The sequence below is a fragment of the Dunckerocampus dactyliophorus genome, chromosome 11, assembly GCF_027744805.1.
Source record: "Dunckerocampus dactyliophorus isolate RoL2022-P2 chromosome 11, RoL_Ddac_1.1, whole genome shotgun sequence".
Classification (NCBI taxonomy): Eukaryota; Metazoa; Chordata; class Actinopteri; order Syngnathiformes; family Syngnathidae; genus Dunckerocampus; species Dunckerocampus dactyliophorus.
In genome coordinates this window covers 21,050,722-21,074,962 of record NC_072829.1, presented here as the reverse complement: position 1 = coordinate 21,074,962, position 24,241 = coordinate 21,050,722, and the positions used below count along the sequence as shown (strand labels likewise).

General features: G+C 41.3%; 2 protein-coding genes across 7 annotated transcripts in view; one reads left to right on the top strand and one right to left on the bottom strand.

The window, feature by feature from the left end:
• The window catches only part of afap1l1a (actin filament associated protein 1-like 1a), a 40,304-nt gene extending 28,459 nt beyond the window's left edge, over window positions 1-11,845 (top strand). For 3 of the 6 annotated variants that reach the window (XM_054791264.1, XM_054791267.1, XM_054791265.1), the window contains 14 exons: window positions 1,204-1,299; window positions 1,391-1,605; window positions 2,193-2,372; window positions 2,708-2,803; window positions 3,425-3,500; window positions 5,608-5,712; window positions 5,784-5,995; window positions 6,301-6,446; window positions 6,574-6,643; window positions 7,104-7,218; window positions 9,208-9,375; window positions 10,184-10,359; window positions 10,432-10,557; window positions 10,862-11,843. In XM_054791264.1, coding sequence (XP_054647239.1) covers window positions 1,204-1,299; window positions 1,391-1,605; window positions 2,193-2,372; window positions 2,708-2,803; window positions 3,425-3,500; window positions 5,608-5,712; window positions 5,784-5,995; window positions 6,301-6,446; window positions 6,574-6,643; window positions 7,104-7,218; window positions 9,208-9,375; window positions 10,184-10,359; window positions 10,432-10,557; window positions 10,862-10,888 — 1,808 coding nt within the window. In that variant the 3' untranslated portion in view covers window positions 10,889-11,843. Of the gene's footprint in view, window positions 1-1,203; window positions 1,300-1,390; window positions 1,606-2,192; window positions 2,373-2,707; window positions 2,804-3,424; window positions 3,501-5,607; window positions 5,713-5,783; window positions 5,996-6,300; window positions 6,447-6,573; window positions 6,644-7,103; window positions 7,219-9,207; window positions 9,376-10,183; window positions 10,360-10,431; window positions 10,558-10,861 lie in introns of all 6 variants that reach the window. The other 3 variants (XM_054791262.1, XM_054791263.1, XM_054791266.1) reach the window with 3 other exon arrangements.
• On the bottom strand, window positions 11,840-21,461 carry gabrp (gamma-aminobutyric acid type A receptor subunit pi). Its single transcript, XM_054791270.1, has 10 exons — window positions 21,056-21,461; window positions 18,177-18,242; window positions 17,946-18,058; window positions 17,799-17,866; window positions 17,483-17,700; window positions 16,219-16,301; window positions 15,859-15,996; window positions 15,593-15,745; window positions 12,641-12,834; window positions 11,840-12,567 (listed from the first exon to the last, which is right to left on the bottom strand). Exons 2-10 carry the CDS (start codon window positions 18,227-18,229, stop codon window positions 12,235-12,237), a joined length of 1,353 nt encoding a protein of 450 aa, XP_054647245.1. The 5' UTR covers window positions 18,230-18,242; window positions 21,056-21,461; the 3' UTR covers window positions 11,840-12,234.
• Between the last annotated feature and the right edge of the window lie 2,780 nt (window positions 21,462-24,241).

Sequence of the window (24,241 nt, the reverse complement as noted above, 5' to 3'; positions counted from 1 at the left end):
TCGAAGATTTTCTCAAGGAGAAGACACTCTAACTACAAATAGTGCAAGGAAGTGAGAATCTGCAATTAAAATCAGTGCAAAATTTTGTAAATATAAGGATGGATATATCTCTCCTGAAAGCAGATATTAAATTTAATTACAGTAGCCTCTATTAAATGATCATGGATGTCCAATGGTGTCGCGAACATTGTGGAAGAAAATAGAGCACTGAGCAAGGATACCAAAGCACGAAGAGAAAAAAATCAAGGAGTTGCGCGGACTTGCGGGCTGCTCTTAAGGAGGTTAAAAACCGTATAGAAGACATCAAGGCACTGCAGAACGATATTAAGGGGTTATTGAAAGACAATGCTGCCTTGCGCGCTGCTCTTAAGGAAGTTAAAAACCCTAAAGAAAATAGAGCATTATGCAAGGATGTTAGGGTTCTGCAGGATGATATCAGGGCATTATTGGAAGACATCGCTCCCTTGCGCACTGCTCTTAAGGAGGTTAAAGACCCTATGGAAGAGAATAGAGCATTATGCAATGATATCAACATTCTACAGGATGATATCAAGGCACTATTGAAGGATAATGCTGCCTATCACGCCACCCTTAAGGAAGAGAAAGAAGCAAAGGATAATATCACTAAGCAAATAAATAACTTGTGATCGATGTGATCTTAACAGGGCTCCAAATTACAGCCAGGTCAAAAGATGTTCCTTCAATAAAGCAACAGATTGCTAACTTCCTACAATCAAAGGAGGTGCATGTAGATATCAACACCATCAACACTTGCGTCCCACTATATAGAAGAAACAACACCACACCTGTCATCATTAAGTTCACCAACACGGAATTCAAAACTGCACTTCTGAAACAGGGAAAGAAGCGGAGAGGCACAAACTTCTATGTGAATGAGCGTCTGACAGAACGCAATGCCGACATCGGCAAGAAAGTACGAGACCTTAGGAAGCAGGGACAGACGCAAAGCACTTGGAGCACCGACGGTAAAATCTTCATCATACTAAATGGAGGTCCAGGAGAAGCAAGTAGGATTAAAGGATAGGGTAGGATTAAATAAGCTCTGCTTCTTCCTACTCCTTTTCGGACATGTGGAACTGTGACTTGTGACATGAAGCTTTGAATATATACTGTATACATGTTCGAAGTAAACTAAACCATAATGTATGATGAAACCTAAAGCATATATTTTTATTATTTCAGTTCGGCCTAGCCCTCCTAATTCCATAGAGGATGGATATGAAGATGCCGACAGCAACTACCCAACTACCCGCATCAACTCCCACCGCAAAAATTCCTGTGGGTTGCCCTATGTGGACATTTCAAATAAAAGCCATTCAAGGAAAAGACTTTGAATGTATTTAAGTATTCTCTGTCTCTACTGTCTTAGATAACGATTCAGACGCACTGAGCAGCTCCTATGAATCATATGAGGAAGACGAGGAAGAGAGGAGCCCCGGTGTGCGACTCACACATCAGTGGCCCTCGGATGAGAGCTCCATGCCCCCTACTAGAGATTGCCGCATCTGTGCTTTCCTGTTACGCAAGAAACGCTTTGGCCAGTGGGCCAAACAGCTCACTGTCATAAGAGAGAATAGATTACAGGTGAGAAACTGCCCAAGGTGAGGCACTGCTTCAGCTAATATGCAGCTGCAAAGTGTCCTACTGTACCACAACTATGCAGAAGACACTCAGATGACTACATGTCACTGATGGCCGGTGAACATTGTCCTGCAGATTTACTTTGTCACTGCATCAAACAGATCAGTGTGTGGATGCAAAACAACTTTCTCCAGCTAAACTCAGACAAAAGTTGTTTTATGGAATGATTTATGGAACTTTACAGTATGTCATGATTTTAGAATGATTAATGTTTTAAGGAGTTTCCTGCCACATTCCAAAAACATGCATGTGAGGTTAATTGGCGACTCTAAATTGTCCATAGGCATTAATGTGAGTGTGAATGGTTGGTTGTATATATGTGCCCTGCGATTGGCTGGCGACCAGTCCAGGGTGTACCCCGCCTGTCGCCCGAAGTCAGCTGGGATAGGCTCCAGAAGCGGCATAGAAAATGGATGAATGGATGGATGGATTTTATGAAGTGATTTTACCCTTCTTTTCTGTAAAGCACTTTGAATTACCTTGTGAATGAATTGTGCTCTATAAATACACTTGCCTTGCCTTGCCTTCAGTGTTACAAGAGTTCGAAGGACACATGCCCCTACGTGGACCTTCTGCTGCCCCAGTGCACTGTGGTTTATGCTCCGAAAGACAGCAAGAGGAAGCACCATGAACTCCGGTTCACCTTACCCAACGGAGATGCGCTGGTTTTGGCTGTGCAGAGCAAGGAGCAAGCACACAGATGGCTCCGGGTAAGTCCAACAAGAGGCCATATGGTTACACTCACAGTGCACTTGAATAATGTAAGATTTTTATTGTGGTTGTAGCATCATACTGGGAGATTACCTTTCTTATTTATCTGCAGGTGAGGGACAAAATACTCCTAAGTTTAATACCAGACATTGTTATATCAGACTTTTACAGTATGAGTACCAGCTATTGTCTTAGACTTAATTATATCATTATATTGTGCTGGTGTATGCATATACAAATATGATGCATGTGGAAATATAAGAAGACAACCATCCATCATGTTGACATCTTGAAGAGCAGGAATGGCGTAACGTCAATAAAATATCCCTTACAGGTTGTTAGAGAGGTGAAGGGACAATGCACAGGGGCGGAGGTATCCGCATCTCCAGTCATTTCAAGAAAAACTGAGCTTGACAAGGTGAGTCAAAAGGTGAGAGGACCTTTACGTTCTCCTGTCATTTGCTCCCACAAATTATACGTCTTATTCACAGCTGAGGTGAGGAAAAGTCAGCAACAACCAGCAATTTGTGTTGTCACCATCCATTTTCCTAAACAACTGCAGTCTGTCAAGTATGCGCAGCAAACAGTACTACCTATGTTTGATTAGCAGAACAAAGGCAAGGTGTGTTATGTATGTGATTGTTAAGATACTAATAATAGGGTTGGATGTGAGTCAGAGTCAGACAGGGTATGACTTATTTAAAGGTAAGAGTTACCACCATAAATTAAAGCCCCGAAAGGGAAGGTAGGGAACTAGGTAACAAACAGGTGTGTTTATCTCTTGATGTCTTTTTTTCATGTTTTGGACTACACATGAGAGAAAGAATGAAAGTGAGTAATACCAGAGATACATGTGTAGAGACAAGAGTTGTTTGCACCCTTGGCTCCATCTGTGTCCTTGCACAACACACTAACACCAGATTAGTCCTGGAGGCTCTATCAACACTATGTATGGTCCATGCTTTTGCTTGGGTTATGGAGCAGAAAACCGTCTCAGTAAATAAATTAAGCCATTTACGGTTTGTGTGTACACATGTTTGCTCTTGCTCAGAGATTGTCTGCTGAGAGGAACACTTCAGATTCAGACAGTGTTGGCGTATCAACAGTGGAGAACTGCAGAGAAAACGGTGAGAATAAATGACACCCGGGAAACACAGCTGGGGTGATTTTATATTTACTGTCCAGTTTTAACAGATTTAGAAGGGTCTGAAAAATCGATTGTGCAGAAGAATGGTACACTCAAAATCACCACCACTGCCTTAAGTGCCTACTAATCTCTCTTTTGATATTTAATTTGTAGTGTTCAATCACCGCCACATCATAAAAAAACATGTAAAAAGATAATGGGTGTTAAAGCGTCACTGATAGGATTGATCAACTTTGGTTAAATATGTTAAACAGTATATTGTTTGTAATTATGGTTCTACAGTGGTCGTTTTTTGAACGCGAACGATAAATTCGCAAAAAGTATATTATGGTTCATGGCGCCAGCATAGCGTCATTTCCAGAAGTGCCAACGGCGGAGTAGCACCTCTCTGCTGAAGCCGGGTAAACAAACGCTTCTCGAGGTAGCTCGTCGACTTTGTTCGGTATATTTCTCATCAAAATAGTGGTCATTCCAAAAAGTTGTGTTGCTGCTGGATGTTTGCAGTATCTGAGTGATACTGTAAGTCTGTTTTCTTTTCCAAAAGACGAAGGTTTAAGACTACAGCGGACGAAGCAAGTACAAAGGACGAGAGACAAATGGACGCCCACCTCGAGTTCTGTTCTTTGCAGTGAACATTTCACTGATGACAGCTATGAGCAAACACCTTTACAAGAAGCATTTGAATTGAAAGTACAGTATAAACACATTTTATTTCTGATGCGGTACACAGGAAAAAAAAGACGAAAACAACGACGTCAAAGTTGACACAATATGTCTTGTTTACATATTGTAAATTTGTATTCATAACAATATTCAATATTCCACCAAAGCGACAAGGCTGCAAAGCATTATACGTGTTATATAAACATCTTTTTAGAGCAATATGTTGACGGTGGTGAGCGGGGGTGGCAACGGCAAAAATAAATGGCTATAAAGACACCCTTTACTCTCATTAAGAAACTGATTTAAAACAATAATTGAAGGATAAGCAACTGCAGAGTAGTTTACACTTAGCAGTCTGTGTTTTGGATCTGACCAGTCTTCATCTCCATGTCTTAAGGCTTATGTCCATGTTCTCCAGGTTCTCCATTTCAAATGTTTATCCCTTCTTTTCTCCTCAAACTATTGACACATCGCTCAGATCTTCGCTATAATCACTGTAAACATCACCTGTCTCGTACACCGCTATGTTTGTGTAGCTGAGAGTTGTCACCCCGATGACGTCGCTTCCGGAAATTAGACTGAACAACGAGAGCCAGCTTGTCATGTCTGGCGCAATGAACTACAAATGTAATTTTTGAGAATTTACCATTCACTTTCAAAAATGGAACAATGTAGAACATAATTATAAACTATATATAACATATTTAAACAACGTTGATGAACCATGTCAGGGACCCTATGAGTTCATGAAAAATAGTGGCAAACAAAACCTTGCACTCACAAAACATTCAGTGATAACAGTCGTGATGATAGGACACCACATGGTTAACCTAATAACATTTTACTCACATGGAGTAATTTGGCCATGTAGCAATATCTTTGCTTCTTGCTTGCAGCTGGTATGTGCAGTGGATTGTGTGTTAATGTGTGTGATGGCAGAGGACCCGAAAGGTAACAATTGCTATTGGATTTCCAAATTTCCTGTACTTCCTCAATATTATGTACGTAGCAGAAATTGTGTGTGTGTTTTGAAAACAGCACATAAATATCGACTTCCACTGTAAATAATTTTACAGGATGCAATTAAAGTTAATATTAGAGCCACTCAAACGATGATATTCGTGCCAGGCGTTTGTGTCCTTTTTTCTGCCAATTTTCAGGATTAAATCATTAATAAAGAAAAGAAATGAATGAAAAAAATGAAACAATTACAGCTATTGGAATTTCTATTGCACCTACGGCTAACAATTTCAAAATATAGAATAGAAGATCCTTGTAAAAATCTCTGCAGGTTCGGAGAATGTCATATACTTGATCAAACATGTCTACTAAACAAGATCAGTCTTGTACGCCTCAGAGTTGCCAGTAAATTAAGATTTTTTTGTAAAAGTATATACAGCTGCATGCTTTGCTTTTCGGTGTAGGTAAGGTAAAGCGTGGGGCTTTTGCTGCAGGCCGAAAGATCACGCGCATCATCAGTTTCTCAAAGAAGAAGGCTTCCCGAACAGCCTACAACGACCCTCGACAAGGTCAGAGGCCTGCTACACGGTTTCTCCTAAGGGTACCAAACAGTGCACATCAATACGTTTTTTGTCTGCAGGTTATCTGTCAGTACTTGTCAACCAAGAGTGGCAAGAGCACTGGTGCTGTGTGTGCAGAGGCTTCCTGCACTTCTACCATGACAGAGGCGACCATCAGACCTCCTTGCCCTCTCTCCCACTGCATGGCTGCGAGGTGGTGCCAGGGCTGGGACCTAAGCATCCTATTGCCTTCCGAATCTTACGGGCCAGCACCACAGTGGCTGCTCTGGAGGTGAAAAGTGTTTTGTTACTAATGTATGCGTCATAGGATTCCACTGCAGAGATTCACAAAGAACACTTTTCATGGTACATACGTACAGTATCATAAATAATTGTAAGATTTGGTTACATTGCGGTCGTTTACGACTATGCATTCAGTTACTTTTAATTAATTTAGGTATATTTCAGCCATGACTTCGTGTTTTGGTTGATTGTCAACAATGTAAACAACAAGGTGCACAGCGCACGTACAACATTAGAAGTACAATACACCTAATACTGTTTTTATACATTTCTGTATATCCTGTTTATTTGCAGGCAGCAAACTCTGAGGAGCTTGGGAGATGGCTTGGGGTTCTCTTGGCGGAAACCGGTTCCACAACAGACCCAGAGTCACTGCATTATGATTACGTAGACGTGGAGACCATCGCTAATATACGCAATGCTGCACGGCATTCCTTCCTGTGAGTTTGCCAGTTTGGGGGTCAGGGGTGGGTGGTGATACTATCTGTGCAAGGTCAAATAAAGGCCGCAGACATCATCCCTTGATCGCATGTATACGTCATTTCTACTCTGCTCTTTGATGCTTAGGTGGGCCACATCCTCCGACGGTAACACAGACTCCAGAACATATGATGAGGTCCCTAATGAGGACGTACAGGTGAGAGCCACATTGACACAGGCATTTTCAGTTTCAGTCACTTTGCATTGAATATGGGGCCAGTGTAATCAAATAAAGCTATCAGCTTTAATGCGACTTTATTAAAGACCGCCTGTGCTAATTATGGAGAACCATTACTCATAAATGTAGCTCTGTTACGTGACTATCAGTGATGGCTTTTTCAAAGCCAGATAGACACGTGTGTGCGTGTGTGTGTGTATGTGTATGTATGGGAGTGAGAAAGACCAGCCATCACAGTGGTGACAGGAAGGCAAGAGGTCACAGCAGTTTAACATCCAGTCAAGCCCTCAATCCACTCCACTGACATGCATTTAAACACACACCTACAGCCACAAACACCTCTGCTGTCTAAAGTCAATAAATCTAAAAGAGACTTCCCTCCATGGTTGAATACTTGAACTTTTTGCACCCCTTTCCTCCCCTCTCTGTGTTCCTCCAGTCTATGGCGAGCTGCCGGCAACAGTGTGGGAATCAAGGGAAGCGACGCTCCAGTTTCTCCAGCAGTGATTCTGACAAGACCAAGCCGTTAAACTCCCTCAAAAGAACAGGGTCAAGTAAGTCTGTGGTTGGATCTCTGTAGTAGCAGACCTATGTGCTGAGCATAGTTCTCTATGGGCTTCCGTCCAGTGTTGTTCAACATTTCATGACTACAGTTTGAATGAAACCGATTAAAACCTTTTTATGGAGTTTTGGTTGTTCATGTTGGAGACTGAAAACACAAATATTTGTTGAAGTTTATGAAAACAACTCCATTATGGTTTGTCATACAGTATAGTGGAACCTTTTCATAGTTTTCATAGGATTCTGTTTTTGATTAATATTAATGCCAAAAATATGTTTCGATTATACATTGTCTGAGTTATCGTGTGGCCAAACAGTCCCCAAACAAAGCGTCCATGCGTTGGTGACTCAGTTTCTGTGAGGAATGGATAGTGGTTCTTTTAGAGTTGGGACACAATAGACATGTTCTGCCCAGGGAATCCTTTTATCATCTTGATGTGTGTGTGTGTGCGCGCGTGCGAGGGTGTGTGTGTGTGTGTGTGTGTGTGTGTTTTGTTCATAGAACACACACAGATTGATGAACAACTCAGTTTCTCTCCTTTCTTCCTTCTCACCCTGATGTCAAAGAAAGTTGCAATTGCCCGAACTTGCTCCAGCATACCTGCGACCATAATGAGGACAAGCAGTATAGAAAACGGATGGATGATTGATAGGAACTTTTATCACAGGTTGCAGGACGAACGGTTTAAGCCATTTTTGCTAGTGTAAACTATAAACAGCAATTTAACTTTGCCCAACTTTAATGCACATTTGACACATTTGGCTGGCCTTGAAGACGAAGTTCAGATGCTCCACCTTAATCGTCTGTCACACAGGAGTTGCAGATTACACTCTCCTGGTTGTTACCAATCCTCCGACGATAATAAAACATCTGGGTTCAACGTTCCCCACATCCAGTCTAACTTTCCATTCTGAATCTTCACTTTTCGCTCGCCGCTCCCATGCGCATTGTGTCACTTGGCCGCTCTCCCACAAATAGAGAAGATGAGCGTCCTGGGTTTAGCAACGTGATATCGACACGGTCTCTTTTTCTTTCTCAGGCCTGTGATACTTTAAAGAGTGAGCAATCACGCTCTGATATTGACGGCTTCAGGATGCAACGTGAGATTTATTGGTCGCTCGTATTAGCCTTATGACCTTTACCTCTACAACTAGAAAGGCACTCAGTCCAGCGCAGGTATAAAGGATGTGGCCTTTATCAACACCTGAACCTGGCAAAGAACATGTTAAAAACAGTTCCATTTACATTGTTACATGTATATAAGAGAAAGGGAAATTATTAACAAAAACGGCCTGTAGCCAAATCGCTCTGCATGATAACATCTGCCATCACTTCATAACACTGCATTACTGCATTTTTCCTGACTTTGTGAATTACATTGGATCCTCGCTTATTTGCCATTCAGACTTCGCGACCCTGCAAATTTGCGGATTTTTAAACAAAACGCTATTATTTGTGAGAACACCCACCATATAATCTCCATAATTAGGTTGTTTATTGGTGGAAAACATATTTGTCTTTGGTAAGGCTGGAATTGCACAGAGCGTAGTCAGGGGCAAATTTCAACTTGCTTAAGGAGATGTTCATCATATGCAGTGGATTAGTTTTATTTAAACTCTTAGTCAAACATTACAAACCAACAAGATCTTATCAACTCAAATGTCTACCTCACTCACAGTGCAACCAAAAATAACACATGTGGAACGTACAATGTAACTGTCCTACACGCACTATGCAGGTATCAAAATAGACGCTTACACTTATATACATGCAACTTTGTAACCCGCAAGGCATGCTGGGAAGCCCACAAACACTCCCCAAACAGGAATATACCCAGCATAACAGGAAAATACTATTGTCACCCTCATACTTATTCACACTGGAGGAGCCTCATTTGAGTGAGAAGAGACAACAGACGATGCATGATATGCTCTGCTTCCTTCCCATGACCTCTGACCTGTCCCCTCACATCTCTACCTAGATTCAAACCAATATGGAAGGTACGGGAAAACACGAGCAGAGGAGGACGCTAAGCGCTACCTGAAAGAAAAGGAGGGGTTGGAAAAAGAGAGGGATGGCATCCGGAATACGCTCTCAATACTCCGACAGGAGAAGCGAGAACTCAAGGAACAGCTGCAAACAGCTACTGGTAAGAAGAGCCTCAGAGAAAACACTGAGCAGATGCTAGACTAATCTTTTTTTTTGGTTATCATATCCCCATAGCTCCTCCGCTTTGCTCTCGCTTTCATCTGTGAATCCTGCGAAAGCTTGCATGTCTAATGGGCCTGCTCTGTCTGACCTCCATTAGTCCAGAACTGTGTGGGAACCGAATTTGCTTGCCGGGATTAATAAAACAGCTCATAGCTTTTTTTGTAATTAAAGTCAACAACATGGCTTTCAAAATTGTAAATTAAAAAATAAAATACACAGCAAATGCTAATATTTGAAATAGCAACATCCTCATATAAATTAAACTAAAAATGGAATGTAAAAGCAAATTGGATTACAGGTAAACAATTCAATTATACATTTTTTTGAGGATCTCAGTAGAGACTTTATAGTCAAAACATTAGGTACAACATTGTCCTATACCTTCTTAAAAGGTATAGCCTTAAGAGGCTAGTTTGGAAGGATTATCACCTCCTCTCTTCTCAGATCTCCTTCTAACAGCGCACTGAATCCATGACCCCCTTTAATTATTTTATGGTAACCACAAAACGTCATAAACGTTGTACACTGAGGACTACCTGTAACAATAAGGTAGTTGTAATTCAGTATAAATGAATGAACACATTGTATTGATATGTTATTTGTATAACTACCACACATAACACACTGAAAGGTTTAGGGTTAGGGTTGATCTATCTGGCAGTGTCACTGCAGGTGTACCCTGTGTCATGTCTAGTGAGTGTATGCTTCTCTTCAATGCATTCTGATGGATGTGTATCCGTGCACAGAGAAGAGAGCTCTTCTCCTGGACAAGCGTGTGTCCCAGCTCGAGGAAGCTTGCCGAGCCAAAGAGGCAGAGAGAGTGGACTTGGAGCTCCGGCTATCACAAGTCAAAGAAAACCTGAAGAAGAGCCTGGCAGGTGGAGCACTGGGTACGCCGGTGGAGGCAGTCCCACCTGTTAAGGTGCTTTAGATGTTGATGCATGACTTCATTGTTGCATTCTTGCATATTTGTTAAATTTGCACATTTTTATAGGGGTCCAGAAAGAAGACGCTTAACATCTACAGTGAGGCCTTACCTGTAAACTGCGCCTCAGAGATGCGCAAGAGACCTCCATCTGTGTACGCTTCATCTTCAGGAACTGTCATGCAGAAGGCAAAGGTGACTCGTACACAAGCTTGTCACATCCAGTTATTATTTACCTCTTTACTATAAATAATTGATTAGATTCAATACAAGGGGAAATTATTGCTCTGTAACAAAAATAATAGCTTGTCAACTCAACACTGTTATTATTTTGGTTGTATTTGGTAACATTTTTATTATCTTAGTAAAGCAGATTTGTATATTGTTCTTGGATCTTATCACTGCAGGTGTACCCAAAGAGTGCTATACATTTTGCTTTTTGTCATTTTTATGCATCTTCAACTCATCACTTGCATGTGTTCCTTCTTTTTTTTTGCAGGAATGGGAATCAAAGAAAAGAACCTGAAGGCAGCAGCATTGGAAGGACTTGATAAAAGGATACAACAGTTCATCCTGCTGAGGATCATTTCCCACCAAATATTCAGAAGCACAGACGGCAAACAAGTTTATGTTGTAATGAAAGAAATCAGCCACTAGGTGGAGGTACATCTTCAAGAAAAAAAATGTTTTGCAGTGTGACTTAAATTTTCACAAATCCAAGGACCTGATTAAGTAATTTGCAGTATGAAATACTGCAGAATTCAATATATTAAGCAGAATTCAGATATTTGGGGGCTCGGAACAATAAAGTTAAGCAGTGAGAACGCACGTCAATGTAATAGGTTCACATCTCTGTTGCATGCGTGTGATGGGTTTGTGTGCGATGAGTTGGGGAAAATAAGAGGATGGGAGGTACAGTAGGGGAAGCCTTGATGTGCCATTCGATTACTGTATGTTATTTGTATTTTTTATGACTTCTGTTTTCTGTTCATAATGTACGTCATTCATTATAATACATACCCATCCAGCTGCATGGGCCGTGCTTGGTTCTAAACACATCATGCCTCCATTTGACTTATTTAGGCCACAGATGCTCACTGCCATTCGCATTTTTTTGCAAAAAAAATGTCACCTAATATCTTTTTTAGTGGAGAAATCGCCACTTTTCTACTTACTTGTAAAACCTGTGGTTGACTTTTGCACTTTAGGATTCTCTGACCTGGGTAGCTATAGACCCTTATATATTAAAAGAATGGATATATGCTATTTAACGGCATTAAACATAATTTACATTTCCACATGAAACCCCTGTTTAAAAATACATGTAATTAAATATATTTGTTGCCATATTTTAGCCAGTGTTGTTCTTTACACGGATATTAATGAAGGAGAATGACTGAAGGTTGCTACTGTTGTTACTGAACTACTGTAATAGCCTCAATTATCAAAAACAACACAACGCACCATCCTGCCCGGTATCATTGTTTTATTATTCTAATACATGCTGTGAAGTTCATTACAGAATATGGTCTTGTACCAACAATATATTAAAACAGCAATGAAGGCAGCATTCGTGTGATGCAGTTAAAACCAACTTTTGTTTACAACCAGAAGACTCATTCTTGTTTGTCCTGCTAAATATTCAAATGTAGACGTAGAATAATTGATTACTGCTGCTTTTCATTCAATTGGAGCCTCATCATATGGTTGAAAGTTGTTTCTTTTCCTTTTTTCTTTTTTTTACATATAACTTGTCAACCAAAAGGATGTATGATGGCTTCAGATCCAAGCGACTGGTCTGGGGTCTCCAACAGGGATGTGCAGCAGCTGCTGGGTGGCAAAACGAACTCAATAGCAGCTTGTGAGCATCTCTCAGAGAAAGAGGTAATAAAGCCAGTAGAGAATATTGACAAAGAGGAATGCCGTGGGGAAAACGGTGCGGGCGTGTCGATCGATGTTGTGTGGGTTTTCTACAATGAAGATGGACACTGCCCTCCGTGATGCTTCCTTCACTGATGACAGGCTGCAGCCTTGACCTGGCTTCTCCTCCTTGGGTTCACCGGTGGTCTTAGTGTTGCTGTTGGCTGACTCGTGTGCGGGTTCCTCTGTGGACGAGCCCGCTTCCACGCAATTCTTTGGTTGGTTGGAGCTGACGATGGGGATGGATCCGTTTCCACTGGAATCATTGAACTCCCTTGCAAGATCCTAACAGAAAGATAGACGCTCTTAGTCACTGAAGAACGTACACATGATTATTATTCAGCTTTTCACAGCCCACCCTGTGTAGATCCTCTATGGTCTGGTTCTGCATCGTATAGAAGTGTGCACAGGCGTACTCCAGTAGGGCACCAAAGATGAAAGTGAAGCAAATGCCCAGGTAGACGTCTATGGCCTTAATGAAGCAGTTGGCATTGGGGAGGGAGGTGCGGGCGCCCATCATCAGAGTGGTCATCGTGAGGACCGTCGTCACACCTATTGAGGAGCACACACTTCAACATAATGTCATTAGAGATGTCTTTATGGTCCAGCTTTAAAATTGGTGCATGCATCATCCATGCCTGCACGTATGCACACAGAACCTGCATAGACCTCATTGTTTCCCATACTTTCATTTATTCGTGGCGGTCTACTATATTTAGCGAGTAATCAGAGAACTATAGATACTCTTTTTCAAAAAAGCAACTACCGACAACTCTAGGCTAGTGTAGGCTTTTGCAGACTCTGCTATGCACGAATCACTTTCTATCATCATTGAGCAAGTGGAGCTGCAAGCTCCTCCCTCACTCCTCCCTCCCAACTGCAAAAAAAAACCTCACCACACAAATGCGAGTAATGTTAAACAAAATGAAACCCTGATATTAGAAAATGCAAGTTTATATTGTCTAATTGCAATGGGTTGAAAAATGGTGTTTATAATGGAAGTCAGTGGGGGGTTTTCCAGAAGGAAACACTATCACCTACAATGTGAAAATTGTCGAATCTGTTCTAAACAGTAAACATGACAAATTGGACTATTTTTCAACAAAATGAAACCCTGAAGTTAGAAAACGCATGTTTCTATTGTCTAATTAACATTTGTTGAAAAATGGTGCTTATAATGGAAGTCAATGGGAGTTTTTTGTCCTCTAGGGACCCGAAAGGGTGGGAAATTGGGAATCGGACCCTGCAAAAAAAAAAAAAAAAAAACAAAGCATCAAAATCACTTTTACTATCTATCTTTGTCATAGAGCCCCAGCCTCCTAACATTTATTATATGGACAATAACTCATTTTGTTTGTATTTTTCTAAGCAAAAACAGTGACATAATTGAATCAAATGGGCATTTAGAGGGTTACCCCTCCGGGGTTGGGGTTATGGTTACGGTTATGGTTTAATTTATTTCGAACCTGCATACAGTATACATTGAATGCTTCATGTTACAAGTCACAGTTTCACATCTCTGAAAAGGAGTAGGAAGAAGCAGAGCTTATTTAATCCTACTCCCTCTTTGTTTCACATCAATTGCTAATACATACAAATTTATACATATACACTGTATACCGTATACAGTACTTTTCCTCGTTCCTCGTTTTTTTTCGTTATTGAGCTGGCCCTTGCAACGATTATGTCAAGGTCAGTGCAGTTTTGAATTCCCTGTTGATGAACTTAACAATGATGACAGGTGTGGTGTTGTTTCTGCCATACAGTGGGAGGCAAGTGTCGATGGTGTTGATATCGACATCCACCTCCTTTGATTGTAGGAAGTTAGCAATCTGTTGCTTTTTTGAAGGAACATCTTTTGACTTGGGTGTGATTTGGAGCCCTGTTAAGATCACATCATTCATTCGTACAATCTGATCCATCTCGCCAATTAAGTTTTTCATTTGCTTAGTGATATTATCCTTTGCTTCTTTCTCTTCCTCAAGGGTGGTGCGAAAGGCAGCATTATCCTTCAATAGTGCCTTGATATCATCCTGTAGAATGTTGATATCATTTCATAATGCTCTATTTTCTTCCATAGGGTCTTTAACCTCCTTAAGATCAGTACATGAGGTGGCTTCCATAGGGTTTATAGCCTCCTTGAGAGTAGTGCGCAAGGCAGCGTTGTCTTCCAATAATGCCCTGATATCATCCTGCAGAACCCTAACATCCTTGCATAATGCTCTATTTTCTTTAGGGTTTTTTTGCTTCCTTAAGAGCAGAGCGCAAGGCAGTATTGTCATTCAATAATACCTTAATATCGTCCTCCAGAGCCTTGATATGTTCTATAGGGTTTTTAATCTCCTTAAGAGCAGCGCTCAAGTTTGCATTTTCTTCTTGCAACTCCTTGACTTCTTTTCTTAGTGCTTTGATAGCCTTGTTCAGTGCTCTATTTTCTTCCATAATGTATTTATAGCCTGGTTCTGTGCTCTATTTTCTTCCATAATGTATGTGATAGTCGTGCTCTGAGCTCTATTTTCTTCCATAATGCTTGTTACACCATAATTGACATCCGTGATGAATTCATAGAGGCTTTTGTAATTACTTTTCATTTCTGATTCCAGAAGCGATATATCCAGCCTTATATTTGAATTTGATTGATAATTTTTCTCTGCTTTTAATCGCAGATTCTAAATTCCTTGCATTATTTGTAATAGAGTAATCTCTGGTGCCTTCTTCTTGAGAAAATCTTCGACACACGAAGGCCTTGGGAATAGAATATTTTCCCTTTGATTTGATAGCAGAGGGAAAATATTCCATTCCTAACACGACGTAAGCAATGCCCTATATAACACGCACAGGCGGATTAGCTTTGTTTATTTTCAGCTAAAGATAACAATTTGGATTAGTTTAGCTGCTAACGTTATGTTATCATTGGACATACCATCACAATATCATGACTGCAAACTCTTGATTGTGTCTGTGAGAGACTGCTTTTGTGTGTGTGGACACGCGACAGACATGTACGTGAATACCAGACAGCAGCGGTGAGTGATGAATCATCTTCTTCGGGGCCGAAGAAAATTTACACTAATTTTTATGCAGTTTAACTCGTAATTGTGAAAAATATAGACTTGTTTTGTTCAAACTTTTTTTAACCACTATTCTTTGAGCCTTTGGTAAGCTACCAGTAGCTTACAAACGACCTTTTTTGAGACGCCTGTTCCAGACGAATACACCCCAGAGTAAGTGTTCCCTTGGGTTATCATTTAAATTTGCAAGCTGTTTTGGGCCTTGGCGGCCTTTGTGTGTTTGCACAGTGACTACTAACCAATGCAGGTCCTGGCAGGTACGGAAGACTGGCTGATCCAGAATGAGACCCAGGAGAGAACCACCAGCAGAGTGGAGGGAACATATGTCTCCAAGATGAAGAACAACACATTTCTGCGCAGTGCAAAATGCAGCACCAGCTTGGGGTATTGTCCTGGGAGCACACACATACATGTTAACTATTTAAAAAGCTGTGACCTAAACTACATCATAATTCATATGAATTATCCTACAATGCTGATACTGCAGTGAAAGTTCTCTTCCTACCAGTCTCATACACAGCCTCTGACACGGATGTGTAGTAGCTCTCCACACTATACTGAGCCAGCCGCAGAGTGTCAAGACCCCTCACCGAATCATTCCCTCTGGTCCAGTAAAACACTACATCCTGCACATTGTAGCCCCCTGATTACACAACACAACACTTGTAAGTGTACTGAGTCTTGTCTTGTTTGAGACAAACACAACCCTTGGTGATTTATTCAGTGTCACACTTACCACAGCGATGGGGATGACAGTGAGGAAGATGGTGGTGATGGTGAGGATGGTTTAGTGTTTGACCATCTGCATATTGTGACGGGATAAATATGTCGGGGAGGGGGGGTTATAGGGCGGAGAGGTACTCACAGCTCTCCAGCTGCAGGGTGCACACCTGTCTGTCCATGGGGTATTTAGTCAAGTCCATGTTGCAGGCGATTGTGGCTGTGATGCTGGTTGGAGTCACAATAAAGTCCAAAAAAAAAAGCATGTCAGAATGTATCACCATCACCTGACATAATGTTTGAATAACTAGAAAAGAAGAGCAATATCCTTGGTCTTGCATTATCCAATAAAACCCTCCCCTTTGTGTACCTACAGGGGAGGGTTCTGGATATGAATCGGATCTAATAATTGCAACAGTCACATTTATTACAAATGTTGATCCAAAATCAGAGGACAACGTCAACATCAAGATAGCAGGAGGTTATAGAGAAGGCGAACGAGCCGTGTGTCAAAAATAGACATTTTTATGAGCGTCTCAGATACTCGCGGATTTTCGACATTTGCTGGCGGTCCCCCGCAAAAAGAGGGAATCGAGTGTACTCGTCAAGGCCAATTGTAGGATTTGGTAGCTGAAACATTGTCAGGCATTTGTGACATTAAACTAATGTAACTTCTCGTAGTGTCATGATTATTAGTATTCATAAAAATAAGCCTGCTAATAAAAACAATGCAAATGTGTTATTGTGCCTACAATTGGCTGCTCCCAATTTTTGTGACACCGCACAAGAAAAGAAACGCTATGATTATTGTGACCAAAATGATCAGTGACCACTTTTAATGATAATAATTACATTTGGAAACCGAACAATAACAGTCTGACATTCAGTATTAAAAGTTTTGCAGTTCCCAAGTTCGGCAAACTTCCCCTCTTTGGCACAATTGGAGTAGGTGGGCCAGGGCACGGCACGAAAGGCACATGCAACATAGCCGAGCAATAGAATGATTGTAAAGCAATCGCTCCTCACAGGTTCTTTAATGATAACTGGCACATTTTATTAAAAAAAATAAATGCAAAGGCTCTAAATAATCCAAAAGTCAAATCTCATGGCATGCTCTGACCACAACTACATTCATGTACGTAATAAGGATGTGTCATGTAATCAATGCATTAGAAGCAGAACAACATGAAATACGAATGGAAATAATCCATAAAGTCGGTGAAATTAGCGCTATTGAAGTGACTGGACAAGCAGCAATGGCCAAAGCACGAATTATCCATATGAGCGCGGCCCAGTGCAAATGGCCAAGTATGGCCCAATTTAGCTTATCAAGAAACCATAGACTGTTTCATTTCCACTCTGGACCTTAGTGGACCTTTGTGTGTGTAAAGCATATCGGGGAAATGTACCGGAGTGCATAAAGAACCGTCCCGTTACTGAAGATGCGTATGAGCCGGTTCTCCACCGTCACGTCATGCAGGAAGGAACGCTTGGAGTCTGGGATGAAGGTGTCGGGGATCCAGAGCAGTGACACCAGACGTCCGTCCACACTGATGCTCTCATTCCCTGGGAACACCAACCTGGAATCACGCCATCGCTGGCGGAGGAAGATGGTTGCAGTGTAGTCCTGGGGAGACACACCTTGGTCATCGTCACTTCTTTTTTCGATGGCTTCATTCCCACAGAGACATGTCCCACCCAAAATGAATAGCAGCGGTATTGTACCATATTGATTTCAGAGATGGCATCGATGCTTGCAATATCAAGACTCATCCCAATTTCCACGGGACCCTCTGTAAAAGAGACATGAGAAGCTTTGGCATACAAAAGTCCTGTGTAGGTGGTACTGTTGCAGATCAAGTTTAGTCTTACCATTGAAATTGGGTCTCAGGTAGCGGTTATATCCCTTCATCAGTTTCTGAATGGTGGGCAGAAGCTGGGAGTCATTCCATTCCCCCCAGTGATGGCCAGGGAACATACAAGTACTGGGAACCACAAATCAATAGAAAGTATTCATAAGAAATGATCAATTAATATACTGTATAATCAATTCCAGCACCTCGTTTGACTGATAACACAATATATAGACTAGGGTTGTCTCACCAGAATGTGAAGGCCAGACACATGATCAGTGGCGTATGCAGCTGGACGAACATTGTGGTTCAGCAGCTGAGCAAAAACGAAAAATGAAGAAAAATCAATCTGCATGCAGTATTTACAGCGTTATACAACAGTGTGCACTGGTGTTGGTCTTAAATGCAGCACCTCTGGCTGAAGCAGTGATGCAACTATAACTGTTGCAGAACTCTGACTTTTTGTCTAGAAAACAAAAGACCCACAAAACGTGTGGACCATAAAATGGATCAGGATGTGGAGTTTCTCTTCCACTAGTGGTGCACTCACACTAGGCATATCGTACCATGCTTAGGCCTGCTTCACACTTGAAGTTTGGCTGCTGTGAATGCACTGATCTGTGCTCAAGTTCAGTACACTTCACCTGCTTTGGTAGGCAGGTTCTTAATGATAACCGATGCGTTTCGTAATATAAATACAGTGGAACCTTGGTTAGCGTCATTCATCCGTTCCCGAAGGTCCGACTCTAACCACAAAATACCCTAACCAAATCAGTGTTTCCCACAAGAAATAATGTACATCCAATTAATCCGTTCCATAAAGCCGAAAATGTTAACACAAAACACGTTTTTATAGTTTTTACATGTGGAAAACCATTGAAAATGCATACGAATACACATGATAAATGAAAGGGATGCATGAACTTTAAAAGTTACTTTTGCCTTTATTGACATGCTGTTGGCAAAGACAAAATGTGGCAGCAAGATCAACACGGACACCACCTTCATGTTTTGCCATGAGTTATTTCTTGAATGGAGTAGTATTTCTCACCTCAGGTCTGTGCTTCTCTTTTGATCACAGCTGCAAAACAACCCAAAATGGTGCCAAAGACAGTTGACAGTTAAAGAAGGTGAGAAACAGGAAATTCAATAAATAACTCTTGGCAAGATGCAAAGGTGGTGTCCATGCTGATCTCACTGCCACATGGTGTCTTTGTCAACATGTCATCACGTGTTCAGTGAAGGTAAACATAATTTTAAATGTTTACCAATTCCTTTCATTCCTCATTTATATGTATTTAGAATTGTTTAATGCATGTAAAACTATAAAAACTCGTTTTGTGTTAACATTTTAGGTTCCATGCATGTGCAGAACGGCCTATTTTTCGGCAATCACGTTAGTCATGTGTAATGTACGCCATCCGTCGATCTATTTTACGGCAGCAATATACATCAACCCCACACACACACACCCAAAAACGTTATTAATATTTGCAAAATTACAACATCATCTATGTTTTTTTTTTCTTATATCCGTGGTGCAAGTGGGTAATTTATAAGCCCTCTTTTCCTGGTTCAATATTAGGTTTTTTTCGCCACTGAAAAAATTCTGACAAATGCATTTGCTAGGAAGATATGTTTGGATGGATGGTATTTCTCCGTTTAGAAAAAAAAAACCTAGCTGAATCCTCTACATGAATCCATCATTGCACTCTGCTTTTGGTTGTTTACAATCAAACAGAACTGCATTTTATGTGTTTTATTCAGTTTTTTTACATTTGTTTTACTTAACCGGATATGACGTTTACGTCTGTGCTATGTGCGTTGCGTAACTCTTTACGTAGCTCCGTCTCGGTGGAGGTCATAAGACGTTGGAAACATCCGCATGCTAACGAACTCTTTTAATAATAACCACGAATAAAACAACCCCTCATTATATTGCATACATGAAGGACGTTTCCGGGACGAACTGCGCAGTGACAGCGGTATAACGGTTCTAGTTAGCAAAGAACTAGAGGGGGAGCCACTGATGACATCATAGACGGGCGACTGAGCTGACTTCCCGTTCTTGTTAGCATGTATTAGCACGCTGCTAATGTTTTGTGATGAAAATATATAGAGAACACGATTGCACTAATGCAGTGTATTAATAACATGACAAGACAATACGCTAACCGGAGATTGTACACAAAATTTTGGCATCAATTTTTGACGTTTAACCGAGGCTCCATTCTACATAGAAAGACTTGAAATAAGACTGGAAATAATCCACAAAGTCAGGGAAATTGCGGTAATACAGCAGTATAGAAGTGATGGGCAGTGTTTTGATACATAGGAAACTTTTATTGATCCACACCGTCCTGGTCCACGACTACCTATGAATAACTTAATAGCACACACTGACACGGACTCCATATAGCTACCCTAATTTATGGAACAATAACCAATACGACCCTCCTCTTCAATAGAGATGAATGAATAATACATTTTTCCTACCTATTGTAAGGTGTGTCTGGGAGTGTGTCACCTGCTGATTTATGAGGTCGTCGCCTCATGGTTTATTCACAAAGCCAGTCAGATAACTAATTCTGTCGCTATCTCATCAAGGATTCCTCATTGTAGAGTTACACCCCCGCCCCACTCCCCCTTAAATGAGTGCCTCTGTCACTAATAGACTTATGTTTCCCTCTCACAAACAAACACAAAATCTGCCCGTCTTTGTTTCCCGCAATTCCCTAATAAATGTTACAGTAGATGGAAGCTCCTCCATTGATGTATTATTAACACAGCGGTGCCATTCTAAATGATGATGTTTATGGGCACATTGATTTCCCTTGCTAATGGCTGTTATGAGAGTTAAGAGTTATTATGTGTAATTTGTTTCACTACACCAGTCGACTATGATTAATTCATACCCGCATTTCGTTTTACTGTTTCCATTCCTCATTGTTTACCTTGCAAAGCATCATTTGGCTTCCCTTCATCGTCTCTGTGTCAAACACTTATAAGGACCCATCTTGCTGAGTAGAATTTTTGCATGCATGTTTGCTTTTGCATTTAATCTTTTTGTGACTTCAGGCAAAATATCTTTTTTTCTGATTTTCTTCAAACTTTTTTTTTTTATCTTACCTGTTACAAACCGCAGGCAATTATCCCCTGGTTGTCTTTGTCCACCTGTTGTTCTTGCTCGTCCAGCGCTTGGCTCTCCTTTGTTCTGTCTCCTCTCTTAGTTGTGGTTATTTCCAAGTGTTATTACATCCATCTGCCAATGAAGCGATCATCTGGTCCTGATGTGCTGCTAATGTTGCTGGTTGCACTGTATGTGCATCTCCCTGCGTCTCTGCACAGCTGCCGTCATCTCCCAACAGAGCTGTTGTGTAGCCCCCTCCCTCTTTTGCAACACATCTCTCCCCCTTTCACTCCTGCCTCACTCACCTCCACTCTCAAATAAGCATGAAGCTGGTGTGCACATGCATGCTCTTGAGCATCCAGTTTGACATCTCTCTTCTCCCTCTCTCACACACTATTTCCTCCACAGACCCTTAATCTCAGTCTACACCCTTCTACTCCTCTTCACTGAGCACCTCCTCCCGGGCATCTGAGCTCTCCTCCACCTCCACCTCCCCTCAAGCGCCCTTGCTTCCCACCTCTAATTCTCCTCCCTGTGACATCATGTGAATTGGTTTCCTCTTAGCTGTGTCCATCTTCACTTTGATAAAGAACCCATGTGGCATTCCTGGAAAATGAATATACTGCTTATGTTGTTTTCGGTTATGGGGAGCTGGAGCCTATCCCAACCGTTAAATCACTGATAGAGGCGCCGACAAATAGCAAGGAGCAATATGCTGGTACACGAAGGAAGTGGTGATGTTGTCAACGAAATGGAATCTCTCACCAACTGCTCACAGTCAACCACAAACCTAAGCACTTTTTGTGCTGAGGGTCAATCATTGAGTTCCACCACATACTCTCGCTTAATTCCTTGTTTTATGGCTCAGTAATTGTGCCACTGACCTCCGTGGCCCTCACAGAGTCAGCATGCGGAACCATATTCTCCCACTGGATAACTGAATGTTGGCCAGTGCTCCAGCCTATTCTCCCAGCCTACATCTGTGTCGTCACTAATAGTGTTACGCTGCTTCTTTTGATTCATGTGGCGTATCCGGCGCATTTCTTTGTCTGGATTCCATGACCTACAGCTTTATTTTAGAGCAAATAGCCTGTGCACTTGTGATGATAGAGACAATGAGTTTGCCATAATGTGATTTACATCCACCGTGAGAATAGCGAGGAAAATAGGAACGCTAATGTGCCTGACAGTGAGCGAGATAAACACGGGGGATGTAAATGTTTGTCTTACAGGTCTGCGCCCAGTAAATAATTATAATCCAAACACAGATGTCAGACGGGAAGATAAGTCATTGTGAATCAACATCTCTGTGCAAGTGCGGCGCTCTTGATTAGAATTTCTCACTGCATCGTGTTTTGTTTATCCAGATCATTTCATCGGCCCATTTATCATTTCTTAGCTTATGACTTCTTCGTCTTCATAAGAATTGTAGCTTCCTTCGGTCTGGTTGTTGTGCGTTCGTTAGTCATCTCGCTTTTTTAGTGTGTTATAAAATACAATCTTACTTTCATTAGGCGTGCAGTAAAAATCAAATATTCAGGAGGAATTAGGGGCTCTGAGGAAATCTAAGCCTTGATGAAACCTTCCAACTTTGCTTGCTTATAAAGGGGGAGTTATGCCTTGCAGAGGTAAGACCACAACAATCATTGGTGATGCAGCCTCTCAGCAAGCAGACATTATTAGATATGACGTGAGAGAAGACATATGCGGAGGACAGCTGACTACCTGTGATGCTTATATATACAGCATATGCATGTAGTATATAAATAGGATAAACAGTGCAACCATTTTCCACCTGCAAAATCAATGAATGAACTGCTACTATGTTGGACCTAAACTACAAAAGGGGCGGGTAATTTCTTCTGAATCGAGGTTGACAGAATGTAATTAACAACCACCAGTGTTTCCCACAGGACTTTAATCTATTTGTGGTGGTGTGTTGGGGGAAAGGGGGTTTTGCTAAATGATGTCGTCGTCTAATTTGCATAACAGGCCATGACGCTAGCGCATGTACTTGTAATGGGTGTTGTAGGAGAGAGGAATAACGTGGTCGAGACAAAAGGTGAGTAAATAAAAACGTAAAAGACAAAAGAAATATGTTTCAAACTATATATGAAGTTTCTTCTCGCTCTTCTTTTTGTCGTTTTTTTTAATTTCCCGAGCAAGACTGAGGCATCTGTGAGTGCTTTGAGATGGCAGCTCATTGACAAGCACAATACATGGTTTCATGTCAGTCTCCAAAAGTCTCTAAAAACACGAAAAAAAAGATTTGTCAGTCGTTGAAAAAGAGTCTACAGTATATAAGATGGCGACACAGAGCCCTCCTGCTACGTCTTGTTATTATCTGGCAGACCAGGTGTGTAGGAGGCGTGTTAAGAACTGGAGTTAGGATGTATACCATCACCTACTGTACGGCGTTGTCACGACAAGCTACAGTCACAGACAGTCCCATTTTAATGTGTTTATGAGCGAGGACAAACAGGTAGCGCCAAATCTATTTGTGGCGGTCCACTACAAATGAATGCATGTATAAAAAATACCGACCACATGCACAGCGAGCGATAGGTGTTTGTCAAAAACCGTCTGAATCATCAACATCAAAAAATGCAATCTTCCTTTGCAGCGCACAACGTTGTTCGTTGTTCTGTGTGCGTGTGCAAATACGTACGTTTGATGGTGACATTTTTGTTTCGATTTTGAGAGCCGGTCTTCTTCTGGGGTACTGTGACTAATTAGTGCATTTTCTGAGCTGTATCAGCCTGTAATCTGTTTCTTGACTGGATGCACTGATTATGTTAGAAAGCCCACAATTTTGCATTTTTATGTTCTCGACGCTTCACTAATAATGTGGCTTTTTTTGGGCGTTGCGGTCACTTTGTTCTGATTCTGAACGCATCATAGTTGTGTGTCGTGTGACACAGATTGAGTCTCACGTATGACAGACGCGTGTATTTCCTATGCTTCCTTTGGCCTTGTCCTTGTTCACTAATGTTAATGCATAGCGGTGAGATTGACTAATGTTGTGTGCTCTGTGCTGAGTGCTAGAGTGCATATTTGCTTGGTGCATAATCACATGCTATTTGAGCTGGCGTGTCCATTTAGCTCAGTAATAAGCCTCAAATTGAGTTAATTTCTGTATTGATTTCTGTACTTTATGTGCGTACATTCGTGAAGGGACAATTAAG